Raw genomic sequence first — 18,279 nt, forward strand, 5'->3', positions numbered from 1 at the left:
CTTGAGATAACTTCTGTTGTGGTTTGACGCTATACAAAAATAAATTTATTTGATTTGAAATTAATAAAACGGTTGGACTTGCACAGAAGTTAAATTTCCCGCCCCACTTCTGTTCTACTACCATCCATTGCTCAAAAGCTTTAACACATAACAAATCTAAATAATCTGAGGTGTATCATACTAGATAACAGATCTTGAGCACCTCATTATAGCATAGTAGTACACACCTATTTACCCAGCATCTCGTTTTAGCTTCTGAGAAAATCCATTTTGTTTTGGAGGCTCGTAGAACAGAAGCTAAGAACGGGAGTTTAGCTTTTTATTTTAGTCTGTACAGTAAATGTGGCCTGGAGGCAATATTTAAAACAATTTGTTTGTTTTAGCCTCTTTGGAGAACCATATAGGAAGTTTTCTGCCACTGGTTATTCAAATTGATTCAGATTATTCATAGTGAAATCAGTTTTAACAGCCCGATGTACTCGTATATGGTGCAAACTCCACATCTGTGGAAAACCACAGAAGTTCAATTTAATGCGAGAAATGATGGCTGACAGCTAATATATATATATACGAGAGCCCTGAGAGGCAAAAAATTGAGTGATCCATTTACTAAATGATTTCAATTTCTCTCCTGTGTTGATGATTTACTAACAGGTGAAAAAAAAGGTTTTTACCAGGATACATTTTCTAAAGCCGCCCACACGTGATCGCTCTGTGCCGGCTATGCCATTGTTTTTACTATGGGGATTGCGGTGCCGCCAGAAATGGTTCGCCAGAGGCCGACATCAGAACTGTGTCCATAGCAACGGTCTGTTACACATAGCAACGGTCTGTTATAAAGAAATAACAGACCGTAGAACGCTGTGATTGACCAATCAGAATTGAGTATTCAACAAAGACGTGTAATAAATAGGACTTAAAACATTCATGTTTTCTTCTAGGTGAGTTGTAATTTACATAATTTGCAAACACAATATTTATGCACCGTGTGTTTAGAGTGCATGGAGAAATCAAAACTCACCATGAATGTTTTTAGCCCTATTTAGAACCCGGCTTTGTTGAATACTCGATTCTGATTGGTCAATCACGGCGTTCTGTCATTTCTTTAGAGCAGACCGTTGCTATGTATAACAGACCGTTGCTATGGACACAGTTCTGATGTCAGACTGATGGTGGAATGTTTTTGTGTCAATTTCTTAAGTAAGTAGCCGTGTAATAAGTGTAATAATGTACAGCTAGCGGGTCATTGTTGTGAAATAAACCCGGGGTTTATTTCACAACAATGACCGGCTCGCTGTACATCATCGTGTACTTAGAACATGGGGTAATGGTGCAGCCTCTTGTGGCCGAAATGGGTATTACATCAACAAACACACCAACAAAAAATCTTACCTGTCACCTTTTTTTTCACCTGTTCTTAAGTCAAGACTCGGAAAAATGGATAACCAGATGTTTTTTTCTCACTTGCCTCTCAGGGCTTCCGTAAATATATACCAGGTCTACTGAATAAATATAAATATTTTTTCCTTCCGTGTAAATCCATCTTTTTATTATTGTTTATTAATATCTTATTAAAACTCTTTTGAAGTGTCCTCGAGCAGAAACACAGCTGTCACTTGTTAAAGACCAGATCTGTACATGACGCACTTGTATGTGCATATCCTAAGCCTACATACACACTCTCACACACACACACACTGTGCATACACACAAGGTCATATATTATAATGACATCACATTTGTTTATCAAATACCTTTTTCTCTGTGCAAAATTTTAACACCAGTGGTTCAATAAAAATAAAAAATAAAAAATAGCAAAATTAAAAAAGCTTTCTGATTAAAACAGCGTAAAAAAAGAAAGGGATGTCAAAACAGGAGAAAAACAAATGTAAATGAACAGAATTTGTAACCGTCCTTTGCTATGGTGCAAACGACGAGCAGGAAGTTTTTGATGGTGACGCATGCAAAATGAAACCAATCGGTGCTGCTTCCTGTAATTGCTCAGTTCAAGCCCGAGCTCCGGGTTATTAGAGTAATATCAGCTTGCTGAAGCTGTCCACCTGAGGAGACTGCAGGGCTCTTTGCTTCCTGATCACATGATCAGGGAACCAGGGAGTGAATTTACCGCCCCGTCACTCCTCCACGCCTCTCTGTTCGTCTCCACAGTTGTACAGAGCAACTATACACACGCCTATCTACACGACCAGTCTTTTTAGTGTTCGTCTCTGTCAAAAAAATACTACATTTATATTTACAACAATTAAATAGAGGTCAATTAAGCACTTGTGTGGTGTGGTGACGGGTATCGGAGTTCGATGCTATAGCGGAGGTGGCGAAGCTTTTTAGTCTCTTTTTTTTTATTCTTTTAAAAGAAACGAAAACAAATAAAAACAGGAAAGCCATCCTGGTTGTTAAAGTTACATCATGCCACAATAAATAAAGGTGTAGTTTAAAAAATAAGGGAGGAAAGGAAAGAGGAAGAGGGAGACGATGAAAGGTTTTTTTCTGTGCAAGATGGCTCTTCTGTGAAGCTTTAGCGCAAGTAGCAGTAGTAGTAGTAGTACTGTATGTGTAGAGCTAGTAGTAGAAGTAGTGTTGATGTCAGACTTCTGTGCTGGATGCGGTGTGTGCGGTACGCAGGGAAAGGTGGGATGGTGTCAGGAAGGATTCTGGGTTGAAGTCGCTCGACTAAGGTGCAGATTCCCCCGCCCCGGCTAGCTCGACCTTTTAAACCCCAGAAATGTCTCCACGACCCGCTGCCCTACTACAACACGCTTAACTAATACACATGTAACACTGCGGTGCATTTTTAACAGCTGGGAGTCCACATCTGCACCCATGAACGGCTCATCTCCCAGTCACACAGGAGGTTGGGTGGGTTTAGCGGTAAGATTGGGCTGAGTGTGTCTCCCGGTTGCTCACTCCCTTGTTTGCATTAGTGGCTGTTTAGAGAGTGTGTGTGTGTGTTTGTGTGTTTGTGTGTGTGTCTCAGTAGCTGTTTTCATGGCCTGCCAGGATGTAGAGGTTGCTGTGGGCTGTAGGGTTGTCTGTAGGCCGGCTCTCCAGCACCACCACCCTGCAACACAGACAAAAACACAAGCGCACACACAAACACACAACATCCAGTTTAGTTTCAATGGAAGGTAACACACAGAGGTGGGTGGAGTAGCCAAAACTGTACTCAAGTAAGAGTACTGTAAAAGTGCTCAAGTAGAAGTAAAAGCAGTCATCAAAATAACTACTGGAGTAATAGTACAAAAGTATTTACATCATAGTCTTTATTTGACGTGGATATGACTGGGATTATTTCAACCACAGATGGTCTTCCTCAGGTAAATATAAAGAAGTGAACATAAACCTGTATGTATCTGTGACAAGTCATCATCTGCTGATCAGATAATAGGGCTCTGATGAATCACCTATCTCCTGATTTGCTACTATCACGATACTTGGGTGCCGATTCGATAAGTATTGCGATTCAATATTGCGATTTTTGTTAACTTTTTTAACACTAGACCATGAGAAAAAGTTGAACCATACACTTCTAAAAACTTTTACTTTGGAAAATATCTAAATTTATACAGTAAGAATCTCTGATGTTCGGCATGTATGTAGTCAGAGATGTCCTGAAGTCAAATATATCAGTCATTGTCAGGACTAGAAACCCAAATCAAAGAATAAAGACATTTCCCTCACAAGTTAGTGGTATTTTCTTTTTAATGTATAACGAACATGTAATGTTTTATACTTCTGGTGAATATAATCCAATCAATCTTATTTCCATATATTTATTTTGTATATACAGTTCCCTTTCTTAACACCTTATTTTGAAAACTGGACGTAGTCACACGTGTATACTTCCTCTAACTTCTCCAAGTCCGTCTCTAGCTCTCCCGTCAGCTCCGTTCTCTTTATCCATCCATGTTCAGCTCCATCGGGGCCGTTTGAATGCATTTTACATAAACGTCAGTATCTGGGTGCTCTACAGTCGTAGCGTCGGATGATTTGACCATGGAGATGAGAGTGGCAGCCGGCTTGACCGCACGTTACCGCAATACGATGACATTACCTGTCCGTGACAGAGTTAGCATGCAGCTTTAGCCATCATGTCTAGCTCTCTATAGACTGCCTATCAAATAATACATAAATAAATGAAAGTAGCGCAATGAATGTATCCAAGTGTAACGGAGTAAAAATAATGATTTTTCTCAAGTAAGAGTAAAAAGTATGCTGCAATGAAACTACTCTGACAAGTACAATTTACTCCAAAAAGTTACCTGAGTACTTGTAACTTGTTACTACCCACCTCTGGTAACACAACATCTTTATATCCCAGACAAAACATCAGCCCAGCCTGATTCTGGCAAACATGAATACAACACTTAGTAAAATAAAGTATGAAAACATAGTGAAGACCCAGAATTTAATGTACCAATAGGATACGGTCCAAGCCTGTAAAAGCCATGTTATTTGGGAAAAGGCAGCAGAGGGAGTGGTCTTGATCTGACACTAAACCCTTCACACAGAACACTCTGTTTACCCCGAGGCAGCTGTTAATACTGTTATAAGAGGGACCCAATGGCTCACACATTCACACTTCATGTTTCAAAAGGGACTCAGCTGCTCAGTAATGAGACAAAAAAGACACCAGAATGATCCAGTCCGTACAAAAGTAGTTCTTGGTAGTTCAAAACAATAAGATTTTGTGCAGCCCTAGCACAAATACAACTTCTCAGTTGCCAATTTAGTGACAGCAGACCAGACAAAGATGATTTTGGTGTCTATGTTGTCAGGTAAAATCACAAAAATTTCCTCAGACACACACTCTTCCTCTCACACAATCTTAAAGCTCCCGATCAATGACAGAAAGAGGCAGCGTTGGAGCAGTGAGTGTACCTGGGCAGAGTGTGGCCTCTGTCATCAGCATCTGGATCTCTACAGTCGACACGTCTTCAGTGAGAAGACATCAGGGAGGATGTTAACAGTGACCTGGGTGGGTGTAACGTGCATGAAGTGAGGAGGTGTTAGTTTGTGTTGGTGTGTGTTCTCACCTGTCTGATCCCAGTAGTCTGAAGATGCGTGTGCTGTCAGAGATCTCCTGGGTGATCTGATGAATATACGAGACAGAGAGGTCAGAGCTCGCCAGGAGAAACCAGTCCAAACGTAGGATGCTAACGAAATTTCAATCATTGTGGCCAAGAAGGAAAATAAGGATATCGTATGTGTCGTGAAAACAATTGATAATTTAGGTTTAATTTCATGTGTATATACTATTAATCTGATGCCAGGCTCCATTAATCCACTACATTTAAGGAATTCAGCAGCTACAACAATGGTTGGAGCTGGAGGTGAACCTCGTTACGCGGTTCAAAGATCTAAAGGTCTTTTCCAGGACATTTTTAGTGATAATCTAGCTGGTATGACAGACAGAGATTGTGCCATACACTAATATGTTCCTCTCTGTGGAAGTCAACACAAGAGGAGGAACAGAGGAACGTCCCATAAAGTCCGATTTCCAACTCCAACTCAACGGTTTTCCAGGATGTTTGGAAACCACAGAGACACTCAGTATCAATCTCACCTCATTGGTCTTGAAACTGCGTCCCTGCATGCCATGTCTCCAGAAGGCCAGTACACTGTCTTGGAGACAAACTGCAAAGAAACAGAAACAATGAGGTACAAATTAAACTTGTATAAATCCACGAGAAGATAAGCACGTCGATTCAAGTTCCTTTCATTTGTTTTCTTCCTTTACCTGTGGATTCGATCTGGAAGTTGAAGGTGAGCTCAGCTGACAACTTCCTGCTGGATTTCAACCTGCCCTGGAGGTTCACGATCTTTATACACCCTGTGGAGAGAAAGCGGTAAATCCACTGCAAACACCTCCGGATTCTGACCTGAAGCTGCACGGTGTGAATGCTACTCACTGTCGAGGCAGACGAGGATAGTGTCTCTTTCTAGCTGAGTGACGTGGATCACACACGTCTGCGGTGTGTCTGCAGAGAGAAAGATGAGAGCAGAGCTTTATCTAAGCCTCCTAGCTGCACACAGCAACATCTCAGTAGTTAGTATAAAGGGATAGTTTGGGTGTTTTAAGGTGGGGTTGTATGAGGTACTTGTATGAGGGCAGCAGCAAAACATATTTTTGACACCCAATTTTTTTTTAAATATTCTAAATATAGTGTACACTTAAACAGATGTTTTAGTTGGCTAAATATGTTTTGCTGCTGCCCCCGTCCACAGCAGCACATTGCTTTGCTCCGGTGCTGGTACTCCTGTCTGATTCTCCAAACTGGGAGCGTGCCGACCGCCATCTACTGTAGGTGATACACTGACTATGGATAAGTACCTCATACAACCGCTCTTCTTGGTCCCACTGTACTCACCTGCTTCTGTGAACCAGGAGGAGGTAGAGTTGGGGTTGACGGTGCCGAACCTGACCACCTGGTTGAGTTCGGTGCCTTTACTGACCGCCACACAGATCAGAGGGTAGGTCTGCTCCGGGACCACCAACATCTCAAAGACCTCCAACGGACAAGGCAACGGGAAGTCGATGTTCTGTGGAGTAGATGAAGAGACAGTAAAGTAAGAAAGGAGGATACAGCACCAGTATGTGCTAGAAAAATAGATGAATGTAGTGCTTTAGAAATCTTGTAATTGTGCAATATATAAAAAGTTGATATGTATCTAGTAGGCACAGTAGTGCTGACACTATACCTGATATTTAAAGACATGTTTTACAATGTTAGAGCTTATATTTAAACAAATGTTTTAACCTGAGAACCTTAAAACAGTGTGTTGCATGTTTATACTCTTCATATGTAATAAAATTAGCTACAGCAGGAGGTGAGGAAACACAAAGGTTGCCTCCGAAATTCCATACTAACATGCTATTTAGTACGCTAAAACAGTATTTGAGATATTTGAGTATGTCCGAAACCGTAGTATGAAACCAATAGTACGTGAATTGCATACTATTACCAGTGAAATATTACAGTATGCATAAACATCGTTCATAACGGACATTGACGGACAACTCTGTAACGTCAACAACGCTTCAATTTAACTGTAAGTATGAGATTTCACTTTGCTACGCGTAATGTATATATTTTAAATTAATTCAGACTTTGATTCTCACAAAACGTCGTTTCGGTAACGTGAGGTTGGCACGGGTTACCATGGTTACACGTCTCCACCCGGCAGGGAGGCTCTCAGGAAGTAACGACGAAAATTACTGCTCAGTGTGGCCGAAAAGATACATACTAGTGTTTATTCAAATAAAAGTATGTTGAATGATAGTACACATAGTGGGTATGTAGTGCATAGTATGAGATTTTGGACGAAATGGAAGGAGAAGTTTCAAAGAGCAAAATCTGACCTTGATGAGCATAAACTTCTGCATGGACTCCACCCACTCCAACAGCATGACACTGGACTGAAAGGCTCCACACAGGTACTTGTGGCCTGTGTACGGGTTACGAACTGCATGGAAACGACACCAGTTATCAGCAACTTTCAATTTATCTCTCTTGGTGAACTTTGTAACTTAAACTCACAATTACCTGTGAAATGTTTACGTCTTCTAAAAGTACATTTTGTGATTTTACAGCGTTGCTACACGCTGTTAAGTTTATGGGGTTGTACTGTAAGTGAACCCAACCAACTTTACTGTCTTTCAGAGGCTGTAAGGGACACAATCCAATGAGCCCAACTGTATTCATGTGTGATGATGTTAGTCTCCAAAGTAGCCATTTCATTACAGTGAGACCATTTTTTTCAAATGTGACCTCACTGTATAAAATGACCTCTGGTGACCTCTAGGTTAATCAGATCCTCACGAAACTTTACAGCCACAAACTAGAGACCTAGAGCATTCAGAGGATGGATGGCTTGACAATAAGAGGGTTTCTGAGCAGTTTACACAACAGAAGCGCTCGCCATACAATCGCCGAAAAATGCAACTTTTGCAGGAATCTCCAAATGTCAAAAGTTTTTGATCCCAAATCACAGCATGACTTTTTCTGTGGTGTTCCTCGAGGTCTTGGTGTCTTAATGTGGTATTTTGGAGCGATTATTGATCATTTTTATCAATTTTCGAGCGGTAAAAAATGGTTAGCACCAAATTTGTGTAAAAAAAGGTATCGAGTCATAAATTGCTGTAACAACTAATGAGAAATAATGACCATCATATGCTTCAGTCATAATGTTCTAAGCCCTTATACACTTTACAATTTATTTTAATGAATTAATTAATTCATTTTTATTTCTACTTTATGACTAGAACAAATTAATCTTCAGGTTCCCAGCTTTCAGATGATGTACACCACCTCTATGTGACATCTACTGCTGATCTGCTATCTCCCCTGTACCCCCCCTAAAAAGGACAAAACAGGTCTAATGTGGGTCTCTTAGGGTTAAGAAAAGACATTCTTGAACTTGCAGTACTACTACAGCAGGCACAACAAAACATAAAATCCTCCTTCACTGAAAACTCACCTACGCAGCACTTTTGGCACCCTTTAGTGTCTGGAATTTTATTGGACACCGCAAACTTCCTGTAAACAGACAAAGAAAGAAATCAAAGTAACATGAATGTTCTGCTTTCATTGACAGTGAGTTCAATCATCTAACACATACGTAAAGAAGAGCGGAGGATTAAAAGGAAATAGATTTTTATCATTTACACGACTGATAAGTGTGACCTCCTGTTGGGAGAGTTTACCTGGGAATCATCTTATCAGGCAGCTTGTGTGTGGGAATGGCTACTGGTAACTTCCCTAACTGTCTGGCCTGTTCAAACATACCGCTCAGACTGTGGGAGTACAGCTGAGAGGCTTTTCCTGGAAGGGAATAAAAAAACAGAAAAGACCAAAAGTGAAGAATGAATAATGTTGACTTTAGACTTTAGAGGTGGGACCAAGTCATTGTTCTGAAAGTCACAAGTTAGTCTCAAGTGTTTGCACTGAAGTCCAAAGTCCTCAACTCTGAGTTTGGAGTCCTAAACAAATCATAATGTGCTCTTCACTAAATGTTATGCCATTTTAACAACCTGGCGCCAATCAGTAAGTTAATGTTAGTTCTTTATGGATTTCTCCTGCAACTTCACTGAACGCTGTCGGATTGGTTCAAACTAAGTGGATCTGGGAATTAAGTGTAAGTCTCAATAATATTCACCAAAAGTCCTCTTAATCCGTTCAGTTTTGCAGACAAAGAGTGATCTGTGTACATGGAGGCTTGCATATTCAACAACGACAAAATGAAATACCAAAAAATGTAAGATTAGAGTGTTCTTACGAATCAAAGAATGAACGGTTAATCCTATTTTCAGAGTACAACAGTAAATTAATAAAATAAAAAGGTAAAATAACACATGTGAATCCACATTTATCTCACCTATAGGTACAAAAATAATTCTACCATATCTCAGCAGACGATGCAAAGCTTTGAAATAAAGATAACATTTCTTAGAAGTAATGTACAAGTCAACAGCAGATGGTTAGGTCACTCTGCTGTTCCACACAGGGTTGTAAGGAGATCCTGTACCAGCCGACTGCTCGTCAGAGCGGTTTCATCCAGTAGAGAGACAACAACAAAAACGCCACTTTTCATGGATTCAACGAAAAATAGAAATTCAGTTCAGTTTTTTCCCCTGAGAGTAATTCCTCTTCCCAATCAAATCAATAAAGAATCTCTCAAAAAGTAAATAAACCCATCATCTACGATGCTGTCGGAGTTAGCTCCGGTACCGGGCAGATGATCGTCTTCGTGCACACACTTTTTAAATAACATATTTTTTCATCTTTGGGCTTGGGGGGGAAGGTATCAAGTATTTTCAAGTCAAAAGGCTCAAGTCCAGGTGAAGTCACAAGTCTTTGGTGTTAAAGTCCGAGTCCAGTTGCTCGAGTCCACACCTCTGACTTCAGATACAAGATGTATAAACCAGTTATGAGAATAAAACTATTTATGTAACTTCCAGACGAGTTGTAACTCACCAGATATGGAAAGAAGACAACTGTTCATGACATACATCCAGGTACACCGCCGAGGAAAGAGCTGCAGACACATGCAAGGTAGAGAGAGAATAAAGATACAGGATGTTTGTTATTATTGTTACACCACTGGAAAGCATCACTGTTTAGGAATTTCTCACATTTCACAGTAAAAATGTAAAGAGGGTGAAAACTACATTTTCATACAGCCTGGTCTCACCACATGGCAGAAGAACAACACACCAAATTCTTAAGTCAATTCACGTTTTATCACCACACATTTTTTTCTGTTAAAACGCATCATCTCCAGTCTCACCTGTTCCATCGAGGTCTCATGCAGCTCGTTAAGGTTTAATGTGTAGATTCCCTCTTCAGCTCCGAATATCAAATACTGGTCTGAAACACACACAGAAACAGACATTATACCTCTTCTGAGAGCTCACTTTAGACAACACTGAGTTCCTTTAGGAGTCGGGGTGCTTTGATTCAGGATGTGACTGTGCGTGGTTTCCTGTTGGTTACCTCTGGTGTCGGGGTTGATCCAGGAGGTGGCACAGTGGATCTTCAGAGGACAGCCGTTGAACACCTTGGAGAAACACGCACCCATCTGCCAATGGGAGGAGGACACGAATACATGCCTTTCAAATGATTATCTGACAACATCTCTGCAGATTATGATGCTCAAATGTGTTGTGTTTTTCCTTTTCTGAGCGTTTTCTGGATATTCCTACCAAAGTTGTTAAAGTTTTCAGAAGGTATGATCAGCTTGCTATAGAGCAAACCAACTGAAACGTACAATGTAATGCAACAAAGATGTGAAGCCGGTGATTAAATACGATGGTATATTCTTGCAAAGTTGACTTTTCCCATATCAAAATCTCAGTTTCCAAACAAAACCATTCACAATGACTGTTTTCTAAAGGGGAGCAGAGAGAGTGACGGGTACTTACATGGACTTTAGGTGTAGGAGGAAGGCCATTACTGATTGGCTTCTAGGACAGACAGATAGACACACACAAAAGGTCAGTCAGTACTGGATTATGAGTGATCCTGGTAACACGCTGCAAGTGAATCTCACATAATAATAAAGTAAAAAAAACACCCCATATTTTGTGTTACAGCACCAACAATTCCTACAGATGCTAAAATCTCTTGCAAACTCAGGGGCAACTTCTTGCAACAGCCATCTTCACACTTCATAAAAGATGTTACAGCGCAAACACGACCATAAAGTTTTGCAGCTGAGTGCTTTTTTTGCAGGAGATGGAAGATATCATTCATTTATTTGTTTATATAATGACCTTATGTTTCATTCATTTTATCCTCGTCGTATTTTTCCTCATGTATTTTCAAAAATGACATGTAAGGGAGCTTTACTCATTTATTTATAATGACACCGCTGTCACTGCATCCTGTCAATGGATCACAAAATACATTAGTTTGCACCGGAATGAGTTTTGAACATATTAAAGTTGAATGCATCAATCTGGGGCACTTCTACGAGGCTAGATCTATGAAGAACTTGGTGCTCTAGTAAACAATTTAATCATAAACGTTGTGTGGTTATGAATGCTGATGGCAAAAAGTCACACATCATAAGCATGGTAAATGAGATGGGGGTACCGCAGACCCCTCGCACTGAGTGAGGACAGTCCGCCCCGGTTTACAGTCGCGCCGGGAATCCCGTCCCTCCCCACAGGGAGAGAGGACGCACTGCACAGCGAAAACTCCACGGCCCCGAGCAGCGGCGAGGTCCGAGCGAGGGATGCTGCAAAACTCACGGTCGGGCCTCTCCAAGCAGTACTCGGTCGCGGCGCACCGGACAATGCACTCGGTGAGGGCCAGCCCACCAGTTGAGAAGTGTAAAAATATTTTGGGTTCATTCTTAAAACTGTAGAGGGCTGGATGTCAGATCACTTTAATTTCATCTGAATTAGGACACACAACGGTTGATATGATTGGATAAAGATTCACAGCACACTCTGCTCCGCCGGTTGCAAAATGTGGATAAATATATTATTCAGTGCTTTTATTTTTTATTTTAACCTCACGTTTACGCACTTATTGTAAAAAAAGAAATATAGACTTGAAGCGTAAATAAACGCTTCAATTCAGGTTGCGGTTACATGAGACATTGCTGAGACTGAGCCGATCTGAATGAGAGACTATCTGTAGAATAAAAAGCACTTCTTACACCCTCCAGTCTGGACGGGATTGATTGAAACATCTTTTTTGTTCATCTAAATTGCCCGTAGGTGTGAATGGTTGTCTGTCTCTATGTGTCAGCCCTGTGATAGTCTGGCGACCTAACCAGGGTGTTACCCGCCTTCAGCCAATGTCAGCAGAGGATAAGTGGTGACAGATAATGGATGGATGGAACTTCCACTGCTGTAGAGTTCATGTCTGCTTACCGGAACGTCCTTCTTGTCTTTCCGTATGGGGACACTAGGGGGCATGGTGGACTGTCTGTCTGCTGGACTCTCCCGCTCTCCTCCTCCTCCTCCAGGTGGAGCTGTGTTCAGCCCGTTACCTACAACAACAGAGACACTACTCAGTGTGTGACAGAGAAACTCAGAGAGAGAGTGAATGTGTGTGAGGAACAGAGAGAGAGAGAGAGTGTGAATATGCAGCGGTGTGTTTGAGGAAAAAACAGAGTCAGCTGCAGAACACACTGCAAGCACAGTCACATTGACATTTTATACATATAGCTGGTTTCAATGAGTACAATCTAATCTGCAGGACTGAAGACACAGAGGAGTTCTACTAACACAGCAACAGACAAACTACTGGGAGCAGAAAGGGAAGGAGGGAGCAGGCTAGCAGGAAGAAAACAGAGGATCAAATATAGTCATGAGCGAGGGAAGGTGTTAATGCACCACATACTGTACTACCTGCTTGATAACAGTCGGTCAATATTGATCAATTAGGACCGGTAGGTTTGTCTACTCTACCACTCTGACAACGAATCTGCACGCCCTATTCTGTTATAAAAGGTGGAATTGGCTGATAAAACAGTGACATAATGAGACTTTTTTGCGGTAGCTTTGGACGAAAACATTTATGGTCACGATTGGGAGAACAGTCACACACACACACACACATATGCAGACACACAATGCAACTCCACCAATATGTAAAATGATCCTTCTCGCATTTCCATGTATCTAATGTAGGGCTGTCAACGTTAACTCTATAATAACGTGACGCAATCGATCTTTCGGAGGTTGTAGCGGGCTCAGTTTTAAAGCTAGAGTGAAGATACTGGCATCATATGAAACTAGAAAAACCTGAGGAATCCATCGGTACCAACCACGTCATACTAACTCGTCACAAAGGAGTCTAAATAGCGCTACGAATTTAGGCTAAATTTTGGAGAGGAAAAACTGGCATGGTCATTTTCAAAGGGGTCCCTTGACCTCTGACCTCCAGATATGTGAATGAAAATGGGTTCTATGGGTACCCATGAGTCTCCCCTTTACAGACATGCCCACTTTATGATAATCACATAAGTCAAGTCAGCACACTGACACACTGACAGTTGTTGTTGCCTGTTGGGCTGCAGTTTGCCATGTTATGATTTGAGCATATGTTTTATGCTAAATGCAGTACCTGTGAGGGTTTCTGGACAATATTCGTCATTGTTTTGTGTTGTTAATTGATTTCCAATAACAAATATATACTTATATTTACATAAAGCAGCATATTTGTCCACTCCCATGTTGATAAGAGTATTAAATACTTGACAAATCTCCCTTTAAGGTACATTTTGAAAAGATAAAAAATTGATGATTAATTTGCGATTAAATATTTTAAACGATCGACAGCCCTAATTTACATTTATAAATTTGAATCAAAGTGAATTAAATAATAAAAAGAATCCTAAACAGAGAAACAAAGCTGAACAGAACTTCCTTCCTGACTTATCCCCTCTATCACATCTTAGTTCTGATCATTCAGGACGATGTTTTCTCCTCTTCCTTCTTCCTCCTAGGAAGCGGGGGGAGTGGGAGCAGACTACTAGCTTCTGATTGATTGGATTAAAACAACCAATCAGACTTCACAGACAAACACTTATACTGAGCAGGAGCTGATGGACAGAAGAAACTACAAACAAAAAGATTCAAAGGTTATTAATGGACTCATGGAACAGAGAAATCAAGACTACGAGGACTGACTAACGGGGGACCACACAACCAATCGGAGGGGACGACAGGGTTCTGCGGACGCTACCCATCTACCAAAGTGGCTGCTCTTACTCGCTTCCTTTTCCTCCTCTTTTTCCTGCTCATCTTTCACCTCCTTCAGCACCTCCCACGCCTCCTCCAGCTCTTCCTCTGTGTGAGGCGTGTGGAGCCACTCCCAGAAATGCCTAAAGCTCCCATCATCCTCTGGGGCAGAGGTTTCGACGTCCGCGTGCTTCGGGCTCTCGTTACCTAGGCTACTGCGGCGGTGGGGCGGCAGCTTCGGGGGCGGGGGCCGCGGGGGGACGTTGGAGGAGGCCTTGGCGGGGCTCGCGGTCTGCGGGACCGGACAGCGTTTGATGGTCCCTCCCCCTCCGCCGTCGTCCTCGCTGTGTGATTGGCTGTCGTCGTGTTTCTGCAGGTGCGGCTGCTGCGGTTGTTGGGACGAGCAGATCGACTTGGGCTGAAGGGAAATACATAATTTCTCATAATTCAAAACCAGACACCTTATATTTTCAATGACATTAAACAGAATTAAAAAAATAAACTTTTAAATGAATCGTTCATACCTTGGGAGGAAGAGGAGGTGGGACCTTTGGCCTCATGATAGTGCTCGATTTACTGAAGAATGAAAAAACAAATTGAGATTCTGCTTCACAAAACACATAAAATAGACTAAAAACTGCCATTAATTACAAACAAGAGGTAACACTTTATAATAAACTTCATTTATATATGGTAAATTGGTAGTTAATTAAACTTAATTCATACTTTTTTTTACTGATACCTGACACTATTTGACACTGAGACTGGCACACTAGAGATCATTAAGAACAACTACAGATGGATCATGCGTAAAATCTCTGAGAATAGCAGCGCTGATACTGAAAAACTGATCATACAATGAAAGTCAGTGGTGCTTAAAGTGTTATAGAACTTTCCAATACTGCAAATTCAACAGCTTCTCTCAATAATGCCCATCTTTGTTAAACACAATAACAATTTTGACTTGCAGACCAGCGCTATATTTGCAGAGACTTTATCCATTTTGCCTGATAGACGACAGATTTGTTGAGACACTTGTTAATGACGGACAGACAAAGAACCAATCAGAGCACAGAGATCAAAACAGACGGAGGCTGGGGGGCCAATCACAGTGAGCACAGATACAGGAACACCAATGAAAATGAGTCACAGTGATTCAGTTGAATGGCGGTCAAAAGACCCGGTACCGGGTTCGGCTGAGCTGTGTGTTAAAACACTGCCTTTAAAAACTTCATAAAATGCTGTGTGGTGTTTTTTTCCTGAATTGTTTCTAAAAGACGAGGCCTTAACGCTACTAAAACACTCCAAGTGTATTTTGTCCAAATAATATTTATTTGACAATGATTTCAATGTTTTAGTTACAAAATCAACACACGAGAAATTTTATTTTTTTGACCGTTTCTATATTGAATGTACATACTTGACTTTGGATTCTTTTTTATTATCTTATTTACATTGTTATTGATCTTATTTGTTATTATCTACTTGAACATATTTCATTATTATAATAAAACTACTCCATTTGGAGTTAAAATTATATAATGTAGTTGTTTTTTTATTGATGTTATAGTGTGCACAATGGTAGAATGTGATGATGCTCAGGCTAAATGTCATGGCCAAAGGCTCCATTGTGTGCACATAGCCTCCTGTAGTGGATATCAGTAGTATTTTAGAGCCAGATTCCATTTCAACCCATTTGGCACACTTTGGGTATCCAAGTGGCCAAATGGAGAGTCCGCCTGGTCCTATCCTCACTAAAACCTTTGTAGAATCTATGTGCTTTGTATTATTTAGATCTGCTTTGGCACAGTTGTAGTCAAGGAGTTGCTGAATGAATTAATCTCCGTGCATGGCATCATTGCTACAATGGTGTTATCCACTGTCTAATCTAGAAAACATTTTAGTCAAGGATAAAAATGTAAATTTTCCTTTGGTTCATCACAATTTACTCGGGTAGAGTAACAGTCACAATGTTACTCACACTGGGGATGACTTCTCTGAGGTCTTACCTATCCATAGAGACCAAGATCATGCATATAGACCTGGTAGTTGTGGAGCTATTCTTGATTTATTTTGGGTATGTCTGTCTAGGTGAACCACACCTTCCAGCACCCTAGGGGTGAGGTTAACCCCATAATGTAAACTTTATCAGTAAAAATTCATCAGTAACTGAGATAGTTCACACATTCAGGGCTGGGACCGCTAAAAAGTCTGTGATTTAGCTTGTTAAGGGCAGAATGAAAGCGATGTGTTGGGAAATGCGGCATGGTGGTGGGTGGCCAATAGCAAAGAACCTCCGTCAGGAGAGCATTTAAGGACGTGTAAGAAATCGGGGAAGCCGGTAAAAAGCATCTAAAAAGAAAGCAGGTTGGTTAGTAACACAATCTACTGGTCCTACACGGCAACAAAGAAATAAAGAAAAACTTTATTTTGTGACAGTGAGCTACAGAATTAATTGAGTGAATTTTTGTTTTCATTGAAATGATACTGCAAATGCATTTACTGAAGGGTTAGGTGTTGCTAAAAGCTAAATCGTAACTCCTATATTTGGAGGCGATGTTTTTGTAATTCCTCATAGACAACTTGGGAAGGGTACACTTGAGCCAACACATTCTCACTCCCAACTCATCAAATACGGCAGCTTGGTCAGTGGCCCTTCGCTTCAAACTACGACGCTCTAGGTAACACTCTAGTGTCAGTTTTGGACTGGTCAATTTCCGCTTGTTATATGCATACATTGGTTACGTCCGAAATTCCACACTAACATGCTATTTAGTACTCTAAAACAGTATGGGAGATTTTTAGTACGCGAATTGCATTCTATTTATGGTGAAATATTACAGTATGCAACACTGGGTGCATAGATATCCCATAATGCAATGCGGTAGTAACGACAACATTCATAACTGACGTCAGTAACGCTTACATTTGTATAAAGTTATTATCACTTTAACTTTGACAGCCCTACTCTACAGATATTGAGCGTCATCTCTTCTTGTAAAATGTCCGGTGTAATTGTTAACAGCGATGTTAATGATCACTGGTGTAACACGTTTATTAACTGGTAGGGAAATGTCCTCACCGTGACATCCCTAGCGTAGGGCCACTGACCAAGCTGCCGTATTTGACGAGTTGGGAGTGAGCTGCTTGAGCACAAAGTTTGAAGTGCGATTGAACACCTCAAATGGTTTATTTACTGAAGTGATTTTAGCCATAAAACGTGAGCTTATTCAACATGTTTATAGCCAGGAACCGAACTTTACACTATATCTTTCTATTTTTGCAGTCACTGTACGGTGTGCGATAAGTACTGCAGCCTTTCTGCCTGCAGTAGAAAATATATGACTAGAAAGAAAAAACGCTCCGGTCCGCCGCAGACATTTGGCTTTTACACAACGAGGGGATGAGGCTGGACGCCAAATATACAGTTTTATAGAGGCAGGAGAGGACAGCGTGGATGCACGCACACACACACACACACACACACACACAGCAAGGAGGCACACAGATGGCGATGCACGTGGAGAACGAAACAAGACAACAGCAGATAAGATGCCAAGGTCATGAGGATCAGTTATCTAAGAACCGGAACTACACCCGGAACTCATATTTCATGAATCAAAAAAACTAAATTTCATGATACGACAGAATTTTATGCGTAGCTACGATGTTCTCGTTAACGCCGTGGTGTTTGACCCTACTCGTGGCTAAAGTTATTCTCTGTCCCTGTGTATCTATCGAAGTAAAATATAGAAATAACTGAAAAATAAACAAAAAACTTCTTCCAGGAGGGATTTTAGGGTTACTGGGTTATTGTTAGTAGATATTAAACTTCACACGACAAGACAGTAGTAATGGCACAGCGAACACACACAAACACAGGTGGCATACGTGGCGTGATGGTGGGGTGAGCTGCATAGAAATGCGTTGATGAAACTGTGGCGAAGACAGGAAGCCTTCCACCTCATCTTACTCCTCTTCCTCATCCTTCCCCTCTTTGAAAACGAGGAACGGATGGGGGAGAGAAAGCGAGATGAGGAGAGGCTTCCACTTCTACGACTGGG

At 41.1% G+C, this 18,279-nt stretch overlaps 1 protein-coding gene across 8 annotated transcripts in view; it reads right to left on the bottom strand.

Moving 5' to 3' along the window:
- The window catches only part of LOC141774469 (mitogen-activated protein kinase kinase kinase kinase 3-like), a 56,297-nt gene that overhangs the window by 3,464 nt on the left and 34,554 nt on the right, over positions 1-18,279 (bottom strand). For 4 of the 8 annotated variants that reach the window (XM_074647159.1, XM_074647156.1, XM_074647157.1 and 1 more), the window contains 17 exons: positions 14,740-14,791; positions 14,246-14,633; positions 12,401-12,519; positions 10,940-10,981; positions 10,512-10,596; positions 10,306-10,385; positions 9,993-10,053; positions 8,723-8,840; positions 8,497-8,555; positions 7,379-7,482; positions 6,387-6,558; positions 5,928-5,996; positions 5,756-5,848; positions 5,582-5,652; positions 5,052-5,107; positions 4,897-4,950; positions 79-3,076 (listed from right to left, as the gene is read on the bottom strand). In XM_074647159.1, the coding sequence (XP_074503260.1) occupies positions 2,989-3,076; positions 4,897-4,950; positions 5,052-5,107; positions 5,582-5,652; positions 5,756-5,848; positions 5,928-5,996; positions 6,387-6,558; positions 7,379-7,482; positions 8,497-8,555; positions 8,723-8,840; positions 9,993-10,053; positions 10,306-10,385; positions 10,512-10,596; positions 10,940-10,981; positions 12,401-12,519; positions 14,246-14,633; positions 14,740-14,791 (1,711 nt within the window). In that variant the 3' untranslated portion in view covers positions 79-2,988. The remainder of the gene's footprint in view (positions 1-78; positions 3,077-4,896; positions 4,951-5,051; positions 5,108-5,581; positions 5,653-5,755; positions 5,849-5,927; positions 5,997-6,386; positions 6,559-7,378; positions 7,483-8,496; positions 8,556-8,722; positions 8,841-9,992; positions 10,054-10,305; positions 10,386-10,511; positions 10,597-10,939; positions 10,982-12,400; positions 12,520-14,245; positions 14,634-14,739; positions 14,792-18,279) is intronic. The other 4 variants (XM_074647162.1, XM_074647155.1, XM_074647160.1 and 1 more) reach the window with 3 other exon arrangements.

This window comes from Sebastes fasciatus, chromosome 9 (genome assembly GCF_043250625.1).
Source record: "Sebastes fasciatus isolate fSebFas1 chromosome 9, fSebFas1.pri, whole genome shotgun sequence".
In the NCBI taxonomy this organism is placed as follows: domain Eukaryota; kingdom Metazoa; phylum Chordata; class Actinopteri; order Perciformes; family Sebastidae; genus Sebastes; species Sebastes fasciatus.